A 16,712-nucleotide genomic window follows, 5' to 3' on the forward strand; every position below is an offset into this window, starting at 1 on the left:
CGCCACCACACCCGGTAATTTTTTTTATTTTTATTTTTATTTTTATTTTATTTATTTATTTATTTATTTATTTATTTATTTATTTATTTTGAGACGGAGTCTCCCTCTGTCGCCCAGGCTGGAGTGCAGTGGCGCCATCTCAGCTCACTGCAAGCTCCGCCTCCCGGGTTCACGCCATTCTCCTGCCTCAGCCTCCCGAGTAGCTGGGACTACAGGCGCCCGCCAACACGCCCGGCTAATTTTTTGTATTTTTAGTAGAGAAGGGGTTTCACCGTGTTAGCCAGGATGGTCTTGATCTCCTGACCTCGTGATCCGCCCGCCTCGGCCTCCCAAAGTGCTGAGATTACAGGCGTAAGCCACCGTGCCCGGACTAATTTTTCGTATTTTTAGTAGAGACAGGGTTTCACCATGTTGGCCAGGCTGGTCTCGAACTCCTGGCCTCAGGGGATCCGCCTCCCTCAGCCTCCCAAAGTGCTGGTATTACAGACGTGAGCCACTGCTCCTGGCCTACACCTATTTTTTATTGGAGCAAAAAGTTTTGGTACCACAGAAGCTTGATCTCCTAAATTACACATTCTTACTGGGTGATACTTCCCTTAAGGGGAGGAGAAAATAGTTCTTGGGGGAGTGTGAAAAATTTTTACTCTTTTTATGTATAAAGCACAGATATACATACAGTATGTACACAGATATATAGTATATATGTGTTATTAAAATTTCACGGAGGGGGAGCAATTAGGGGAAAAACTGTCTAAAAAGGCTTTTTAGAGGGTCAATAATGAAAAAAGGATTTAGAAACACTGCACTAAATGATGATTAACTGTATTTCTGAAGATCTGGGATGACTAAATCTTGTTTCCTTTTTTTTTTTAAGACGGAGTCTCACTGTGTCACCCAGGCTGGAGTGCAGTGGTGTGATCTCGGCTCACTGCAACCTCTGCCTCCCGGGTTCAAGCGATTCTCCTGCCTCAGACTCCCAAGTAGCTGGGACTTCAGGCACCCGCCACCACGCCCACCTAATTTTTGTATTTTTAGTGGAGACGGGGTTTCACTGTGTTAGCCAGGATGGTCTCGATCTCCTGACCTTGTGATCCGCCCGCCTTGGCCTCCCAAAGTGTTGGAATTACAGGCATGAGCCACCGCGCCTGGCCTAAATCTTACTTCTTAAACTAGACTTTTAAAATGAGATTTTGGATCTCATATTTCAGTATTATAAGGTTTTCTAGATACCGTAAAAATGTCTGAAAAATGCATTCACTACATACGTTACTAACTTTGCTCTTCACCTTTTGTGGCATCATACTAATTGATAGTTGTAATTCACAGTACCATAGACTATCAGGAAGGGATTCAGAGACCAGCTTTACCCTCCTTCTTTAACATATGAGGAAACTGAGGCCCATAAATCTCCAAAATGACATGTTTAGTGGCAGAGCCAGTACTAGGAACCTCTGTTTCCTGACTTCTAAACTACTGTTCTGGCCACTACTAACCAATACCTAAACTGATTAACTTTAAATAAATGCAGCTTTTGGGTCATTTGAGGTAGGAGAGAATATATTGTTCACAAAATGAAAAGCAAACTAAGATTGACCAAAAAAAAAAAAAAAAAATACATTACCTTTTTAAAATAGGCAGGTAGAAAAACATAGAAGGGGGACTCTGCATGTTGTGCTGAGAACAAGAACATTTTATTCACTCAGGATTTTGCTCTAATCCTGTTGTGGGAATGAAGGAATTACGGGACCCACTCTACTAGTAGAAGAGAGCAGTAGGGAGAATGTTGGGTTTATTGAAGACAATATAAAAAGAAGAAATAGGCTGCAAATAGATGATGGAAGATGTGTACTGGAAAGAACCTGTGGATCCTCTTTAATGTATTAAATACACCAGAGAAGGAGTGGACCCTTCCCTAATCCTCAAAGCCCTGGAAACAGAGAGATCTCAGTTATTCTTTCATACCTTGCTTTGTTCTGCAAAGGATTTTTTGGTTTTGTTTGTTTTTTGCTTTTATCATATTAGAGCATAGCTGCAGTGTTAAATTCCATAGCTTAAGATCCTGATGCATGAAGTAAAATTTGTACAGAAAGATAAGGGTCACTAGTATATTTCTCTAGTAGGAGTTTAAAGACATAGAAACCACAAAGTGGACGGAGTCCAGGGACTCTAGTCTGTCAGAAACAAGTAACATAGGAATGATGTGTGACATCCCTGAGATTAGGGGACTTGCCCAGATGATCTGAGGGCATATTTTGTGCTGTTGTAGAAAATGTAGGGCATAGTCAGAGAAGTTATTCTGAAGCAAGAAAAATTTAGAGTAGGATTACCCTGAGCCTTAGTTGAATTCATTTTCACCTCAGTTCTCATTTGCATATGTATACTGCTCATTTTTCTCCCTTTTTTTTTTCCTTCCTTGGCCCTCTAATACTTGTGTACTTCCTCTTTCTAAACTATACCTGGCAGTAAAGCATTCTTTTCAGAAAGGTGAAAGTCACTAGCATATTTCTTTAGTAGGAGTTAAAGATATAGAAGCCACAAAGTGGGCAGAGTTCAGGGACTCCAGTCCATCAGAAAGAAGTAACATAGGAATGATGTGTGACATGCCTGAGGTCAGGGAACTTGCCCAAATGATCTGAGGGGATGTTTTGTGCTGTTGTAGGAAATATTTAGCTTGCTAAATATTGTTGCACCTCTTTCAAGTAATTTTTGAACTTTGCTTGATGTTTCTTCTATATAAAGACCCTCTTGCACCAGCATTTGCAGAATTAAATTCCTTACATTTGTTTCTTTCATATCAACTCTTTAATACAGTATTACTGTTTTAAAGAAGTATCTGCACTGTTTTATGTATATCTTGAACTAATAAAAATTCCAACATCAAAAGTTTTGAACCTCTTGGTTCTTTATACTCTTTATCCCTGTAGTTGGCTGACTTTATTACTGGTGTCAATAACTATATTTAAAGCTAGGAGTTTTTTCTTCTCTTTCTCTGACCCTTATTCAAAGACTTAGAGATTAGGTTCTTGTATTCCTGCCAGTGCCTCCCTACCTTAAAAACCTCTACCTTGACCCTGCATTTAAACTGTTACTGCCTCAATTTTTTTTTTTTTTCCTGAGAGGGAGTCTTGAGGCTGGAGTGCAGTGGTTCAATCTCGGCTCACTGCAACCTCTGCCTCCTGGGCTCAAGCGATTCTCCTGCCTCAGCCTCCCAAGTAGCTGGGACTACAGGCATACACCACCACGCCAGGCTAATTTTTGTATTTTTAGTAGAGACGGGTTTCACTATGTTGGCCAGGCTGATCTTGAACCCCTGACCTCGTGATCCACCCACCTTGGCCTCCCGAAGTGCTGGTGCTGGGATTACAGGCCTGAGCCACCGCTCCTGACCCTCAATTCTATTTGAAAGGCCAATTACTGCCCCAGAGCCAAATGCAGCCCACCACCTGGATTTGCAAATAAAATTTTATTGGAATGGAACCATCCCCATTTGTTTAGTTATTATCTATGGCCACTTTCCCACTGCAGTGGCAGAACTGAGGAGTTGCAACAGATACTGTATGGCCCACAAATCCTAAAATATTTACTCTCTGGCCCTTCGCAGAAAAAGTTTGCCCATCCTCTGGTTTATTGAACTTTTACGAATGTGGAAGAATAGCAGCCATGAAAAATGATTGCTTTGGGAATATAAGTGACATAAATCTATTATAGTTTAGACAGAGCTGTTTGTTGATCATTTGATGTGGAACATTGAACATCTATCCAGTTATACTACTTCTGCTTTTTCCGAGTTAAAAGTAGCACTTAGTTCAGATATCAGCTAGGGTTTTATAAATTCATGTTGAATGATGCATACCAGTTGAAGTATATATTGCCTGAATTCTTTCTTTCAGTTATAGTCTTACTGAAATTGGCAAACAAATTTAGGGTAGAATGTATCATTGCCAGTCCTAAGTATTAAGCCCCCTACACAAGTACACAAAAAAGAGTGGAAAGAAATAGCCCATTAGTGTCCCTCCAATTTTTTTATGAGTGACTGCCAGAACATATTCCTATTCTCACAAAGAAAATGACTGGGACAGGAAGTAGAATTAGATACATCCATATACCTTCGATTCACAAAATATTAAGTTACTGCCTGTTATATGCAAATTACGATGTTGCAAAGATGTATCTTAGCTCAATAAGCTTTAATAGGGAATATAAATACTCGAAGGACTTAAATATATGGTAGAGTAAGAAGTGCGTAGGGAGCTAAAGAAAGTGCTAGGGGAATTCAAAGAAGGAAGGGAGAAATTACAGCGGGACTGGTGAGAGAGAAGGAAAAGTTTATGAAGAAGGTGGCATTTGAGATGGGCCTTCATGGATTGATAGGATACACCCTGGAAAAGAGGGGGAACAATGGTTGGGATAGTATTTTAAGTATTATATATAGAACACACTTGAAGGCAGAAAAGCATAGATGTGTTCCAGAGAACTGAATGGTCCACTTTGCCTGAACCCCTGACTCCCAAATGTTCATCTGCTGATCAGTGCTGATCTCAGGTGAAGTTTTTACCAATCCGTGCTTTTATAAAAGTTAAGTACAGCATAATTAAAAATGTCATAATGTAGTTGTTAATTATCCTTCCTGGGCAGGACTGTACTGTACGCTGAGATTGTTATTCTCTTATTTTCTTAATACCAAAGGGTCATTTTACAAATGAAATGATGGTGTTGGTCAATGGTGGGATTTAAAAAAAAATGACTTGGCAAAAGAAAAAGGTGGCAACTGTATGTTTCTGCCTAGATTTTGTTTTGAAATTGTCCTAGTCCTTGAAATTGAAGAGTCTGGAGCCAAACCGTGGACGGCTTTGAATGTCATAGTAAAGAACGTAACTGAATTTGACAGGCACTGAAGAGAGTCACTGAAAGTTGTGAGCAAACTGTTCTTTAGGAAGGTGCCCCTGGTAGTCTGTTAGCCTAGAGAAGGGAAAGAAGAGAGGCGAGGAGCCCAATTAGACTATGCAGTCTGTGGAAAAGGAAAAAGACCTTGAATTGGTTTTTGGCAAGGAGCCTGACAAGAATCAGGTGGATATCAGAGAGAGAGTATAGAGGTAAAATCTAAAATACTGGCAGTTGATTGGATATAGGCAGCTAAAACAAAAGTATTACAGATGATTTCTCACATTGGAGGAACCTGGATGAAGGGTACATGTGAACCATCTGTATTCTTTTTGCGACTTCTTGTGAGTCTTAAACCGTTTCAAAATAAAAAGTTATAATAAAAAGGAAAAGATGCCAGGCACAGCTGGGATCTGTAGTCCTAGCTACTTGAGAGGATGAGGCAGGAGCATCGTTGAGCCTAGGAGTTTGAGGGCAGCCTAGGCAATATATAGCGGGACCACGTCTCTGAAAAAACAATGAAATGATGATTTCTTCAGGATTACAAGGTCAAATAGGACCGAGTTCACTTGGGTGGGCAACCATCAAAGCTGAGGACACAGACCTGTCTTCAGTGGGCAGCAGCTGCACAACTTCAGTCCATTGTTATCATGGGAATGTGACCCAGTGTTGCAAAATCTTGCAACTTTTCAATAGAAGCCAGAACATTGGAATCTGGGTGTTTTTTTTTTTTAATGTGAAATCTCACAGTGTACAAAACAAATTCAAAAACATTTTTAACACTGTGTAGGCCAAACCAAACACATCTGTGAAAAATCTGAGTTCCATCAACCCCTGCTATTGGTTATTCCTCTTATTCATGTGGAACTTTGGGAGTTGAGAGGGAATTGGTATTTGCACATTGTATCTCTGATCATAAATTTAAATCATTTACAGGTTTACACTGAAAATGATGTATTTCCAAGTTCACAATAAATTATATTCATTCTCCATAGCATGATTAGGAGTAAAGTAGTGTGCTTGAGAATTCCTTACCTTATATGGAGACTTGTTTAGGCCCAGCCAACCAAGGCTGTATGTGTGTATGTGTTTTAATTTCTACCTTTGCACAGCTTGCCTTTACCTTTGCGGTTTAGGTATTTGAAATCTTCTTTAAAAGAATTTCGTGGCCGGGCACGGTGGATCACGCCTGTAATCCCAGCACTTTGGTGGGCCAAGGCGGGTGGATCACCTGAGGTCAGGAGTTCGAGACCAGCCTGGCCAACATGGTGAAACCTGGTCTCTACTAAAAATACAAAAATTAACTGGGCATGGTGGTGCATGCCTGTAATCCCAGCTACTAGGAGGGGCTGAGGTGGGAGGATTGCTTGAACCTGGGGGGCAGAGGTTGTAGTGAGCTAAGATCGTGCCACTGCACTCCAGCCTGGGCAACAAGAACATAGTGAGACTCCGTCTCAAAAAAAAAAAAAAAAAAAAGAATTTTGTAATGGATTTTATATAACAAATGTTTTTGTTTTTCTTTTTAGTTTTAATTCACAGGTGTTGCAAGCCAACAAGTTAAGAATTAGAACAAACAGAACAACGTTTAGGAATCAACGCTCTCTGGTAAGAAAATGCTTATAGTGGCTTCCCTGTCCAAGACTTTGCTTATTGGTCTTAACCAATGGTCTTCAAACTTGAGCATTCACAGGGAGGGCTTATTAAAACACAGATGGCCAGCGGGAGTCTCACCCCCAGGGTTTCTGATTAAGTAGATGGGGGTGTAGCATGAGAATTTGCATTTCTAACAAGTTCCCACTTTGAGAAACACTGCTGTAAACATTACTGAAGGAAAAATAAACACATTGACTACAGTTATGATTGCTGCAGCTGCAACAGAATTAATGGATTTAACATTGAGATTTTATGTATAAGACCATCTGGTTTCCCATTTTTTTTAAAGAAAATTCTAACTTTGAGAGGAAAATTTGCAGACTCTCCTAAAAGTAATTTTCAGGCTTTTAGACTTTTATCTCACATTTATCTTGAATTGTAAATAAGATTTGCTTTTCATGGTATTATCATGCAATCTCTAAATTATAACTCTTTTCTACTAATTATCCTGTAAATATAGGGAATATACTTGTAGATCAGTAAGCTAAGGTGAATACGTGATTCATTATATGATTTTTTTAATTGAGATGAAATTCACATAACATTCAATTAACTGTTTTAAAGTATACAACTCAATGGCATTTAGTGCATTCACAATGTTGTTCAACCAGTACCTCTCTCTAGTTTCTAAAGTGCATACATATCCTTGTCTTGTTCCTCATCATTGAATATGATTTTAGCTGTGAGTTTTGTTAATGTCATTTATTCTATTGTGAGTTTTCTTTTCTTTCTTTTTTTTTTTTTAGACAAAGTCACTTAGTGACATGATCTCAGCTCACTGCAACCTCCACCTCCTGGGTTCAAGCTATTCTTCTGCCTCAGCCTCAGCTGGGATTACAGGCACGCACCACCATGCCCAGCTAATTTTTTTGTATTTTTAGTAGAGACAGGATTTCACCATGTTGGTCAGGCTGGTCTCGAACTCTTGACCTCAAGTGATCTGCCCACCTCGGCATCCCAAAGTGCTGGGATTACAGGTGTGAGCCACCGAACCCGGCCTTGCTGAGTATTTTTATCATGAAAGTGTGTTGAATTGTTTCAAGTGCTTTTTCTGCATCTCTTGGGATGATCACGTGTTTCCCCACCTTGTTCGATTAATATGGTATATTACATTGATTTTTTCCATGTTGAACTACCCTTGCATTCCTGGGATAAATCTTTTCGCGTCTGTATTCATAAGAGATATTGACCTGTTGTTTTCCTGTGTTATCTTTTGCTAGCTTTGGTATCAGGGTAATGCTGGCGTCACAGAATGTATTAGGAGGTGCTCCTTTGTCTTCTACTTTTGTAAGAGCTTGAGTAGGATTTTATGTTGATTCTTGTTTTTGTTTGTTTTTGTTTTTGTCTTTTTGAGATGGAGTTTTGCTCTTGTTGCCCAGGCTGGAGTGCAGTGGCACCATCTTGGCTCACTGCAATCTCTGCCTCCCAGGTTCAGGCGATTCTCCTGCCTCAGCCTCCTGAGTAGCTGGGATTACAGGCACCCGCCACCATACCCAGCTAATTTTTTGTATTTTTAGTAGAGACGGGGTTTCATCATGTTGGCCAGGCTAGTCTCAAACTCCTGACCTCAGGTGATGATCCACCCGCCTCGGCCTCCCAAAGTGCAGGGATTACAGGCGTGAGCCACTGTGCCTGGCCTGGTGTTGATTCTTTAAATGTTTGGTAGAGTTCAGCATTGAAACCATCTGGTCCCGGACATTTCTTTGTTGGGAAGTTTTTGATTACAGACTCTATCTCTTGTTATAGGTTTGTTGAGATTTTCTATTTCTTTTTGAATCAGTTTGGTAATTTATGTGTTATGTGTTATGTATTATAGATTTCTCTTATAATATGATTTTTAATGTGATAGAATCTATAGAATACATTTTAGTGAAATATTATAGCTTGATACCAATTTAAAAATAATTGCTTGTGGCCAGGCGTGGTGGCTTACACCTGTAATCCCAACACTTTGGGAGGCCAAGGCAGGAGGATCACCTGAGGTCAGGAGTTTGAGACCAGCCTGGCCAACATGGTGAAACCCCATCTCTACCAAAAATACAAAATTAGTCGGATGTGGTGGTGCATGCCTGTAATCCCAGCTACTGGGGAGGCTGAGGCAGGAGAATCGCTTGAACCCGGGAGTTGGAGGTTGTGGTGAGCCAAGATCGCACCACTGCACTCCAGCCTGGCGACAGAGTGAGACTTTCTCTCAAAACAAACAAACAAAAAAACAAAACAAAAATATTGCTTGCTAATCTTAAAACTGGACATTTTCTTCTTCATAGAATGATATTCAATATTGTTCCCACAAATGGATTAATTTTATAGTGGGAGAAATTATAACTGTTCATTAAATAAATATTTCTTCTTTCTACTTATTTACTCATTCATTCAACGATATTTGTTGAGCACCTGCTCGCCTCTCAAAGCCTTCCATACCTATCCAGTCTTCTACTCAGAGAAGCCAACATAGTGGTTTAGGACCCACTATGTATTAGGCCCTGATCTACTTGCCAGGGTTGATCTAACTGAGTTTGGGGAGGAGATAACATCTTAGTTGAGATCTTACTGATGTGAGAGGGTTAGCTAGTTTGGGACATTGGTGGCAGGGGTAGACAATATTCCTGGTAGAAAACAGCATGCTTGAAGTCCTGGAAAAGGAAATGTGGTATATAGATAAAAGAGTGTGTATAAAATTTGAAGGAAGTGCATTTTAGCTACAGTGAAAGTAAAGATACAGTGGTGAGAGATGTGGTTGAAGAAGTAGACTAGTGCAATATCTTGTAGGGCCTTCAAGTCATGTTAAGTATTTTGCACTTTATCCTAGGGTCAGTGAGAAGCCATTGAAGAGTTTTCAGCCAATGATTGACATGATCAGATTTGTTAAAAGATTGCCCTGGCTGCAGAGTGGAAAGTGGATTGGAAGAGGGCAAACGTATATGCAAGAAGATCAGATAGGCTACTGCAATCACCCTGGGAAAGAGCTAATGGTAGCTTGGACTAGTGTGATGGTAGTGGAAATGGAGAAAAGTTCCAGATTCAAGAGAAATTTCAAAGATGGAATCAATGGACGGTGGGAAACAGTGGAGGCAAACCTGACTCCTAGGTCTCTAGCTTGGGCAGCTGATGGGATGGTGGTGCCACAGAATAAGAAGGGACCATTGCAAGAAGAGTAGATTTACAAAGGAGGATGAGTTTAACTTTGTACATGTTACATTTGAGGTTCTCTTGGACCTGTAAACTAGTGATGTTCGATGTACTAGTTTGAAGCTCAGGGGTGAGATCTGGACTAGAGATAACCATTTGGGAATCATTGGTAGATTGTTATTTAAAGCTGTGGGAATTAATGATATGACCTACAAAGAGAGTATAGAAAGAGCAAAGAAGAAGTTGCAGGACAAAACTTTAAAAATCACCAACACTTAAAAATCAGTCAGAAGAAGAGTGATGGACTAAGTAGAGAGGCAGGAGGAGGCTTCAGAAGAGAGTAGTACCATGAAAAAACAAGGAAAAGTAGTAAGTCATATGCTGTCAAGCCGTCAAACAGACTGAAAAGTGTCCTTTGAATTAACAAAACAGATATTACTCATGAATTCTTATATTTGAAAGCACTTTCAGTAGAAGGAGGAGTGGGATGAGATTAAGCCAGATTTGATTTTGAAGAATAACTGAGAGCCAAGGACCTATAAATGGCACTGTACATCCAAGCTCAGTTATTTGGGGGGCAAATTCCTCATCTGTAAAATGGGAATGTAAAAGTAACTGCTTTGTAGGTTTGTCGTGGATTACCTTGATCAGTATAAAGCACTCAGCACAGCACTGGCACATATTAAATGCTCAATAAATATGTGGTTTTTTAAATCAGTAATAGTACATATAGTCAGCAACCAGTGTACCTGGCTTTTTTAAAATTATAATTTTAAAATCTTTTTTTCTAGTACCAAACAGTTAAAGGATATTTTTTTCTTTCTTTCTTTTTCCTTTTTTTTTTTTGAGACAGATCTCTTGCCCAGGCTGGAATGCAGTGACGTGATCTCAGCTCACTGCAACCTCCGCCTCCCGGGTTCAAGCGATTCTTCTGCTTCAGCCTCCTGAGTAGCTGGGACTACAGGCACGTGCCACCACACCTGGCTAATGTTCATATTTTTAGTAGAGATGGGGTTTCACCATATTGGCCAGGCTGGTCTCAAACTCCTGACCTCGTGATCCGCCTGCCTCGGCCTCCCAAAGTACTGGGATTACAGGCGTAAGCCACTGTGCCCGGCGATTCTTGGCATTTTAAAAATGCATAACATTCCTTAGGAATTCTAGGCTCTTAATTTGCATAACGTTCAGTTTAATGTATATTTAAAATAAACCATCTTATATAACAGGTTGTGTTTGGCAGAATTGAAGTCATTTTAACTTATTGGATGATGGGGATTTCAAGGCTTGTTGGTTTAGCTTGCTATAACAATACTATGCATATGCTTTTATTGTGTCAAAGTATCACCTCATTATTATTATAAGACATATGTAAGTATATACTTACCTTTAGTATAGAACTGCTGAATTATCTAGGAGAATGACATGATGAATTAGAATACTTTTGGCAAAAGCAGTAAAATCCAATTAGAAGAGACTTAAACAGTCTGGGCGAGGTGGCTCATGCCTGTAATCTCAGCACTTTGGGAGGCCAAGGTGGGCGGATCACCTGAGCTTGGGAGTTCAAGACCGGCCTGGCCAACATGGTGAAACCATGTCTCTCCTAAAAATACAAAAATTAGCCGGGCATGGTGGCATGCGCCTGTAATCCCAGCTACTCAGGAGGCTGAGACAGGAAAATCGCTTGAACCCGGGAAGTGGAGTTTGCAGTGAGCCGAGATCACGCCACTGCACTCCAACCTGGGTGACAGAGTAAGACTCTGTCTCAAAAACAAAAACAAACAAACAAACAAAAAACAGAGAGACTTAAACAATAAGGAGCAATAAGGAGCATTATTATCTCAAATAATAAGAAGCCCCAAGAAAAGGAGTTTCTAGGCCGGGTTAGTTCAGTGGCCCAGTGACGTCATCAGAGACCCAGGTTCCTTCTATTTCTCCACCCTACCATCTTCAGCAGCCACAGTTAATAATGTGCCTAGTAATTAGACCCAGGGTTCAAAATCAATGGATAGCAAGCTCTTACATATATTTACAGATGTCGAGAAGGATATCTATCAACCTATCTTTAGTAGATATCTCTGGAGCATGACATTATAGGCAGAATTTTATTTTTACTTTATGCATTTCTATACTAGTTGGATGTTTTTCACAAAGCATGAGCAATACAGGTGTTTTCATTTCTAGTAGATATTATATTATAAAATAGAAACATTATTCTTGAAAAAATATAAATATTATTGAATGATATCATAAATTATAAGTTTAATGGTTATGTCCTATACTGGTCTATCCTTAAAATTGGTGCCACAGGCATCTAAAGTAGCCAAATTCATAGACACAGAAGATAGAATGGTGGTTGCTAGGGGCTGGGAGGAGGAAGGAATGGGGAGTTATTGTTTAAAGGATACAGTTTTGCAAGGGTACAATTTTATTTTTTTATTATTTATTTATTTTTATTTATTTATTTTTTTTGAGACGGAGTCTCGCTCTGTCGCCCAGGCTGGAGTGCAGTGGCGCGATCTTGGCTCACTGCAAGCTCCGCCTCCCGGGTTCACGCCATTCTCCTGCCTCAGCCTCTCCCAGTAGCTGGGACTACAGGCGCCCGCTACCACGCCCGGCTAATTTTTTCTATTTTTAGTAGAGACAGGGTTTCACCGTGGTCTCGATCTCCTGACCTCGTGATCCACCCGCCTCGGCCTCCCAAAGTGCTGGGATTACAAGCGTGAGCCACCGCGCCCGGCCTACAAGGGTACAATTTTAAAGGGTTTCAGTTTTGCACGATGAAAAGAGTTCTGGAGATTGGCTGCACAACAATGGGAATGTACTTAACACTGCTGAACTGTATACTTCAAAATGATTAAGATGGTAAGTTTCATGTTAGTGTATTTTACCACAATTTTAAAAATTGGTGCTACTTTTCATGTATTTAAATATAGGTAAAACAGGTTGGGCGCAGTAGCTCACGCCTGTAATCCCAGCACTTTCAGAGGCCGAGGCGGGCGGATTACTTGAGTTCAGGAATTTGAGACCAGCCTGGCCAACATAGTGAAACCCCGTCTCTACTAAAAATATGAAAAATTACCCAGGTGTGGTGGCACGTGCCTGTAATCCCAGTTACTTGGCAGGCTGAGGCAGGAGAATCTCTTGAACCCGGGGGGTGAAGCTTGCAGTGAGCCGAGATCCCGCCACTGCACTCCAGCCTGGGCGACAGAGACAGAGACAAAATCCATATGAAAAAAATATATATATACACGTATATGTGTATACACACATATACGTATATATGTGTATATATGTATATATGTGTATACACATATACGTGTATATATATATTTTTACATTGTGTGTGTATATATATATATGGGTGTGTGTGTGTATACATACATATATAGGTAAAACAGTGTTTTAGAAACAAATCGCTGTGACAGAGGGCATTGAAGAGCCATGGGTTTCATTCAACACAAAAATAAAGATGCATATTTTCCAAGCATTGTAAAAAAAAAAACAACTGTTCCCTCACAATTATTTTGTTTAATTAAGTGCAAATATTTTCTTCACTTCTTTCAGGAAATCACTTCACCCACTTCTGTTGAACAGAAGCCCAAAGACCTCTTCTGACCTTGAGACTATGCCCTCTCCCAAATCGCCCCTTTGCTTTATCTCCTAAGAACTCTGAAGTTGACATGCCTGTTCCTTTCTCTCCCACCAGGAATTCTGGCACTTCTGCTCAATCTGGGTGTCACTGCATCACTTCTCCATCCCCACCCCCTCCTCTTCCAAAGGAAGCAGGGGAAATGTCTCATCTTCCTAAGAGAAAAGGTTGTGCTTTTCTTGAGCAATTCGTCTGTTCTAATTTTAGGCCTACTGACATCTGTCTCATTAGGTTTTGCTTTTCATATTGGCAACCACAAACCCCAAATCTAGTGTATGGCCCACAAAGTTGCAGGCATGTAATACATTCCTGATCCTGCTTTATGCCCTGTGCATCTAGCCCATGTTCAGTTCATGTTAAGTAGCATTATAAACCATCTTAAATCATTTCTGAAACTAGGCAGAGACATTTATAAACATAGTGTAAAACCCTTTGTTTAGGATTTTCTGAGCATTTTATCTCTAGTTACTATAGTAGGAAATGGCTTAAAAACAGCAAACCTAGGAAAATGAAAAATAATTTTTAAAAATCTTAATGTCTTTACAATATTAATTTTCTGTGATCTCTCTTAAATGGAACTAAGCTTGGTTTTTCCTCCTATCTTAATCCCTTCACTGGAGATAATTCTTAGGAATTAGCTTCACCCAGCACCCTCCCTAACCTCCTGCTACTTCTACTCCCAGCCACCTTCACACCATGACATCATTCCTTGGTGCTGATGCTCTTGGTTCCTTCCAAGGACTTTTCTTTTTTCCTGGAGTATGAGAAAAAGGCACAGTGGGAAATTTACACAAAAGATACCAGTGATGTTTATTACATCTCAGTAAACTCATTATTTCTATTTTAATACTTTGTTTCATGTGGAAAAATTATCTAAGGTAATTCCTTTGCAAACGCCACTTGTAGTACTTAATTTGGGGAGAATTCTCTTCCAGAAGCCTTGTTTTCTGCAATTAATTTCTCACATTATTACTAAAAGAATCAGCCAATACAATATTTGATCCACATTTTGTCCAATTAAAAAATTCTTGTAGCTTATGATTCTGTAGCTCAAGTTCAAATCCTACCTACCTCAGACATTTCACACTATCTCCCTGCTGGTGTCATCAATTTCAGTCCATCTTCTCATGATTTCCTGGATGAAGTTTTTCAGTGGGAAATCCTAAGCCTTTGCCTGAACCTAAACTGGTTCTTTCCCATCCCTTAGGTATAAATTAAAAATAATCTCTTCTAGGGAAGTCTTTCATCATTATTTTATGAAACAAATTTGCCATACCATGTTTTCTCACTTATAAGTGGGAGCTAAATAATAAGAATTTATGAACACAAGGAAACAACAGACACTGGGGTCTACTTGAGCAGGGAGGATGTGAGGAGGGAAGCAGAAAAGATAACTATTAGGTACTGGGCTTACTACCTGGGTGATGAAATAGTATGTACAACAGGCCAGGCGCGGTGGCTCACACCTGTAATCCCAGCATTTTGGGAGGCCAAGGTGGGCAGATCACCTGAGGTCAGGAGTTTGAGATCAGCCTGGTCAACATAGTGAAACCCCATCTCTACTAAAAATACAAAAAAATTAGCCGGGTATGATGGTACGTGCCTGTAGTCCCAACTACTCAGGAGGCTGAGACAGGAGAATTGCTTGAACCTGGGAGATGGAGGCTGCAGTGAGCCGAGATTGCACCACTGCACTCCAGCCTGGGTGACAAAGCGAGACTCTGTCTCAAAAAAAAAAAAAAGAAAGAAAAAAAGAAAAGAAATAATATGTATAACAAATCCTGGTGACACATGTTTACCTATGTAACAAACCTTCACATGTACCCCCAAACCTAAAATAAAAGTTAAATAAATAAAAAAGTAAAAAATAGAAAGTAATTGTCTTATTTATGACGTGTCATTATAATACAGCCAAAGTGTCATAATTTCTATAGAAAGTATATGTATACATTTAAGTTCAGGTTATATATCTTTTTCATTAGATTATAAACTTTATAAACCATAGTGTTTCATGTTATATATTGTGAATTTTCTGGACATTTGATTGATGAAGATGTGAACCTTAGTAGCATGAATTAAACGTATTAAAATTCTGCCTCTTCAAAGGTGTGTGTGTTTGTGTATCTGTATATATGTGTATATATATGTATATTTGTATACGTGTATTCTATGTACATGTATACATATATACATACACGTATACATATATATGCATATACACGCAAAATGTATACATGTACACATATATATCCATGTGTATATGAGATTTTTTCAGGAAAACCTAAATTTTTCAGATTCTGTTCATGCCACTGCACAACTTCTCAATTAGTGTTACTAAAGGGGAACACTGAGGAAGAATCTCCAAAACTGTATAAATCACAATGTTTTCTGCTTGCTTTGAAAGTTTGATTATTTTTATAGTATGCCTTAAGAATGGGCATGTAAATATTTTTTAAATTAGCAATATTTGGGGTTCAAGGTAAAAAAGAAAAAAAAGTCACAGTATCTAATGTTAAGAGGGTACGAGGAAATAGGTATTCTAATACACTACTGGGAAGTAAATTTGTATAAGTTTTCTGGAGGGCAGCTTGGTGATATGTATCAACAACCATGCAACCCAGAAATTCCAGCTCTATGAATTGATCCTAAAGAATTAATTAAGGATATGCACAAACATTAGCTTAAAAGATATTATTACAACATTATTTATAAGAGCTAGCAAAAAGTGTGGCAACAGCCTGAATGTCTAACAATAGGGAATAGGTCAATTGAAAGAGCCTTCATTACCTGTATTTGAATTCCAGTTCTAGCAATGACTGCATAACCCCTTGGACAAGTTGCTTAATCACTGTAGCCCTCAGTTTTTCTGAGGCAAAATGAAGGTGATAATAATGCCTACCTCATGGGGTTGCTGTGAGAATTGAGTGAGATAAAACATGTGTGGCACATAATAAAGGTGCTGCTTATTATTATGGTACGTCCTTACAGTATAATATTCAGCACTTAAAATGGTGTTGCAGATGAATTTTAACATGGAAAGACTCAGAATGTATTAAATTATATATATTGAGTAAATATGCTTTATAATGAGAAAAAATGTGAGCCAATTTCTGTTAAAAACAAAAAGATCAGGGCCAGGCCCGGTGGCTCATGCTTGTAATCCCAGAACTTTGAGAGGCCAAGGAGGGTGGATCACTTGAAGCCAGGAGTTCGAGACCAGCCTGGCCAACATGGAGAAACCCTGTCTCTATTAAAAATATAAAAATTAGCCGGGCGTGGTGGCACACGCCTGTAATCCCAGCTACTCAGGAGGCTGAGGCAGGAGAATTGCTTTAACCCAGGAGGTGGAGGTTGCACTGAGCCAAAATTGGGCCACTGGCCACTGCACTTTAGCCTGGGT

At 39.6% G+C, this 16,712-nt stretch overlaps 1 protein-coding gene across 11 annotated transcripts in view; it reads left to right on the top strand.

The window, feature by feature from the left end:
• PABIR3 (PABIR family member 3) overlaps positions 1 to 16,712 on the top strand; it is a 417,014-nt gene that overhangs the window by 11,605 nt on the left and 388,697 nt on the right. For 10 of the 11 annotated variants that reach the window (XM_058441500.1, XM_058441502.1, XM_032757646.2 and 7 more), the window contains one exon: positions 6,408 to 6,486. In XM_058441500.1, coding sequence (XP_058297483.1) covers positions 6,408 to 6,486 — 79 coding nt within the window. Of the gene's footprint in view, positions 1 to 6,407; positions 6,487 to 13,369; positions 14,895 to 16,712 lie in introns of those variants that run through there. The other variant, XM_058441509.1, reaches the window with a different exon arrangement.

Source organism: Hylobates moloch, unplaced genomic scaffold (assembly GCF_009828535.3).
Source record: "Hylobates moloch isolate HMO894 unplaced genomic scaffold, HMol_V3 SCAFFOLD_7, whole genome shotgun sequence".
NCBI lineage: Eukaryota > Metazoa > Chordata > Mammalia > Primates > Hylobatidae > Hylobates > Hylobates moloch.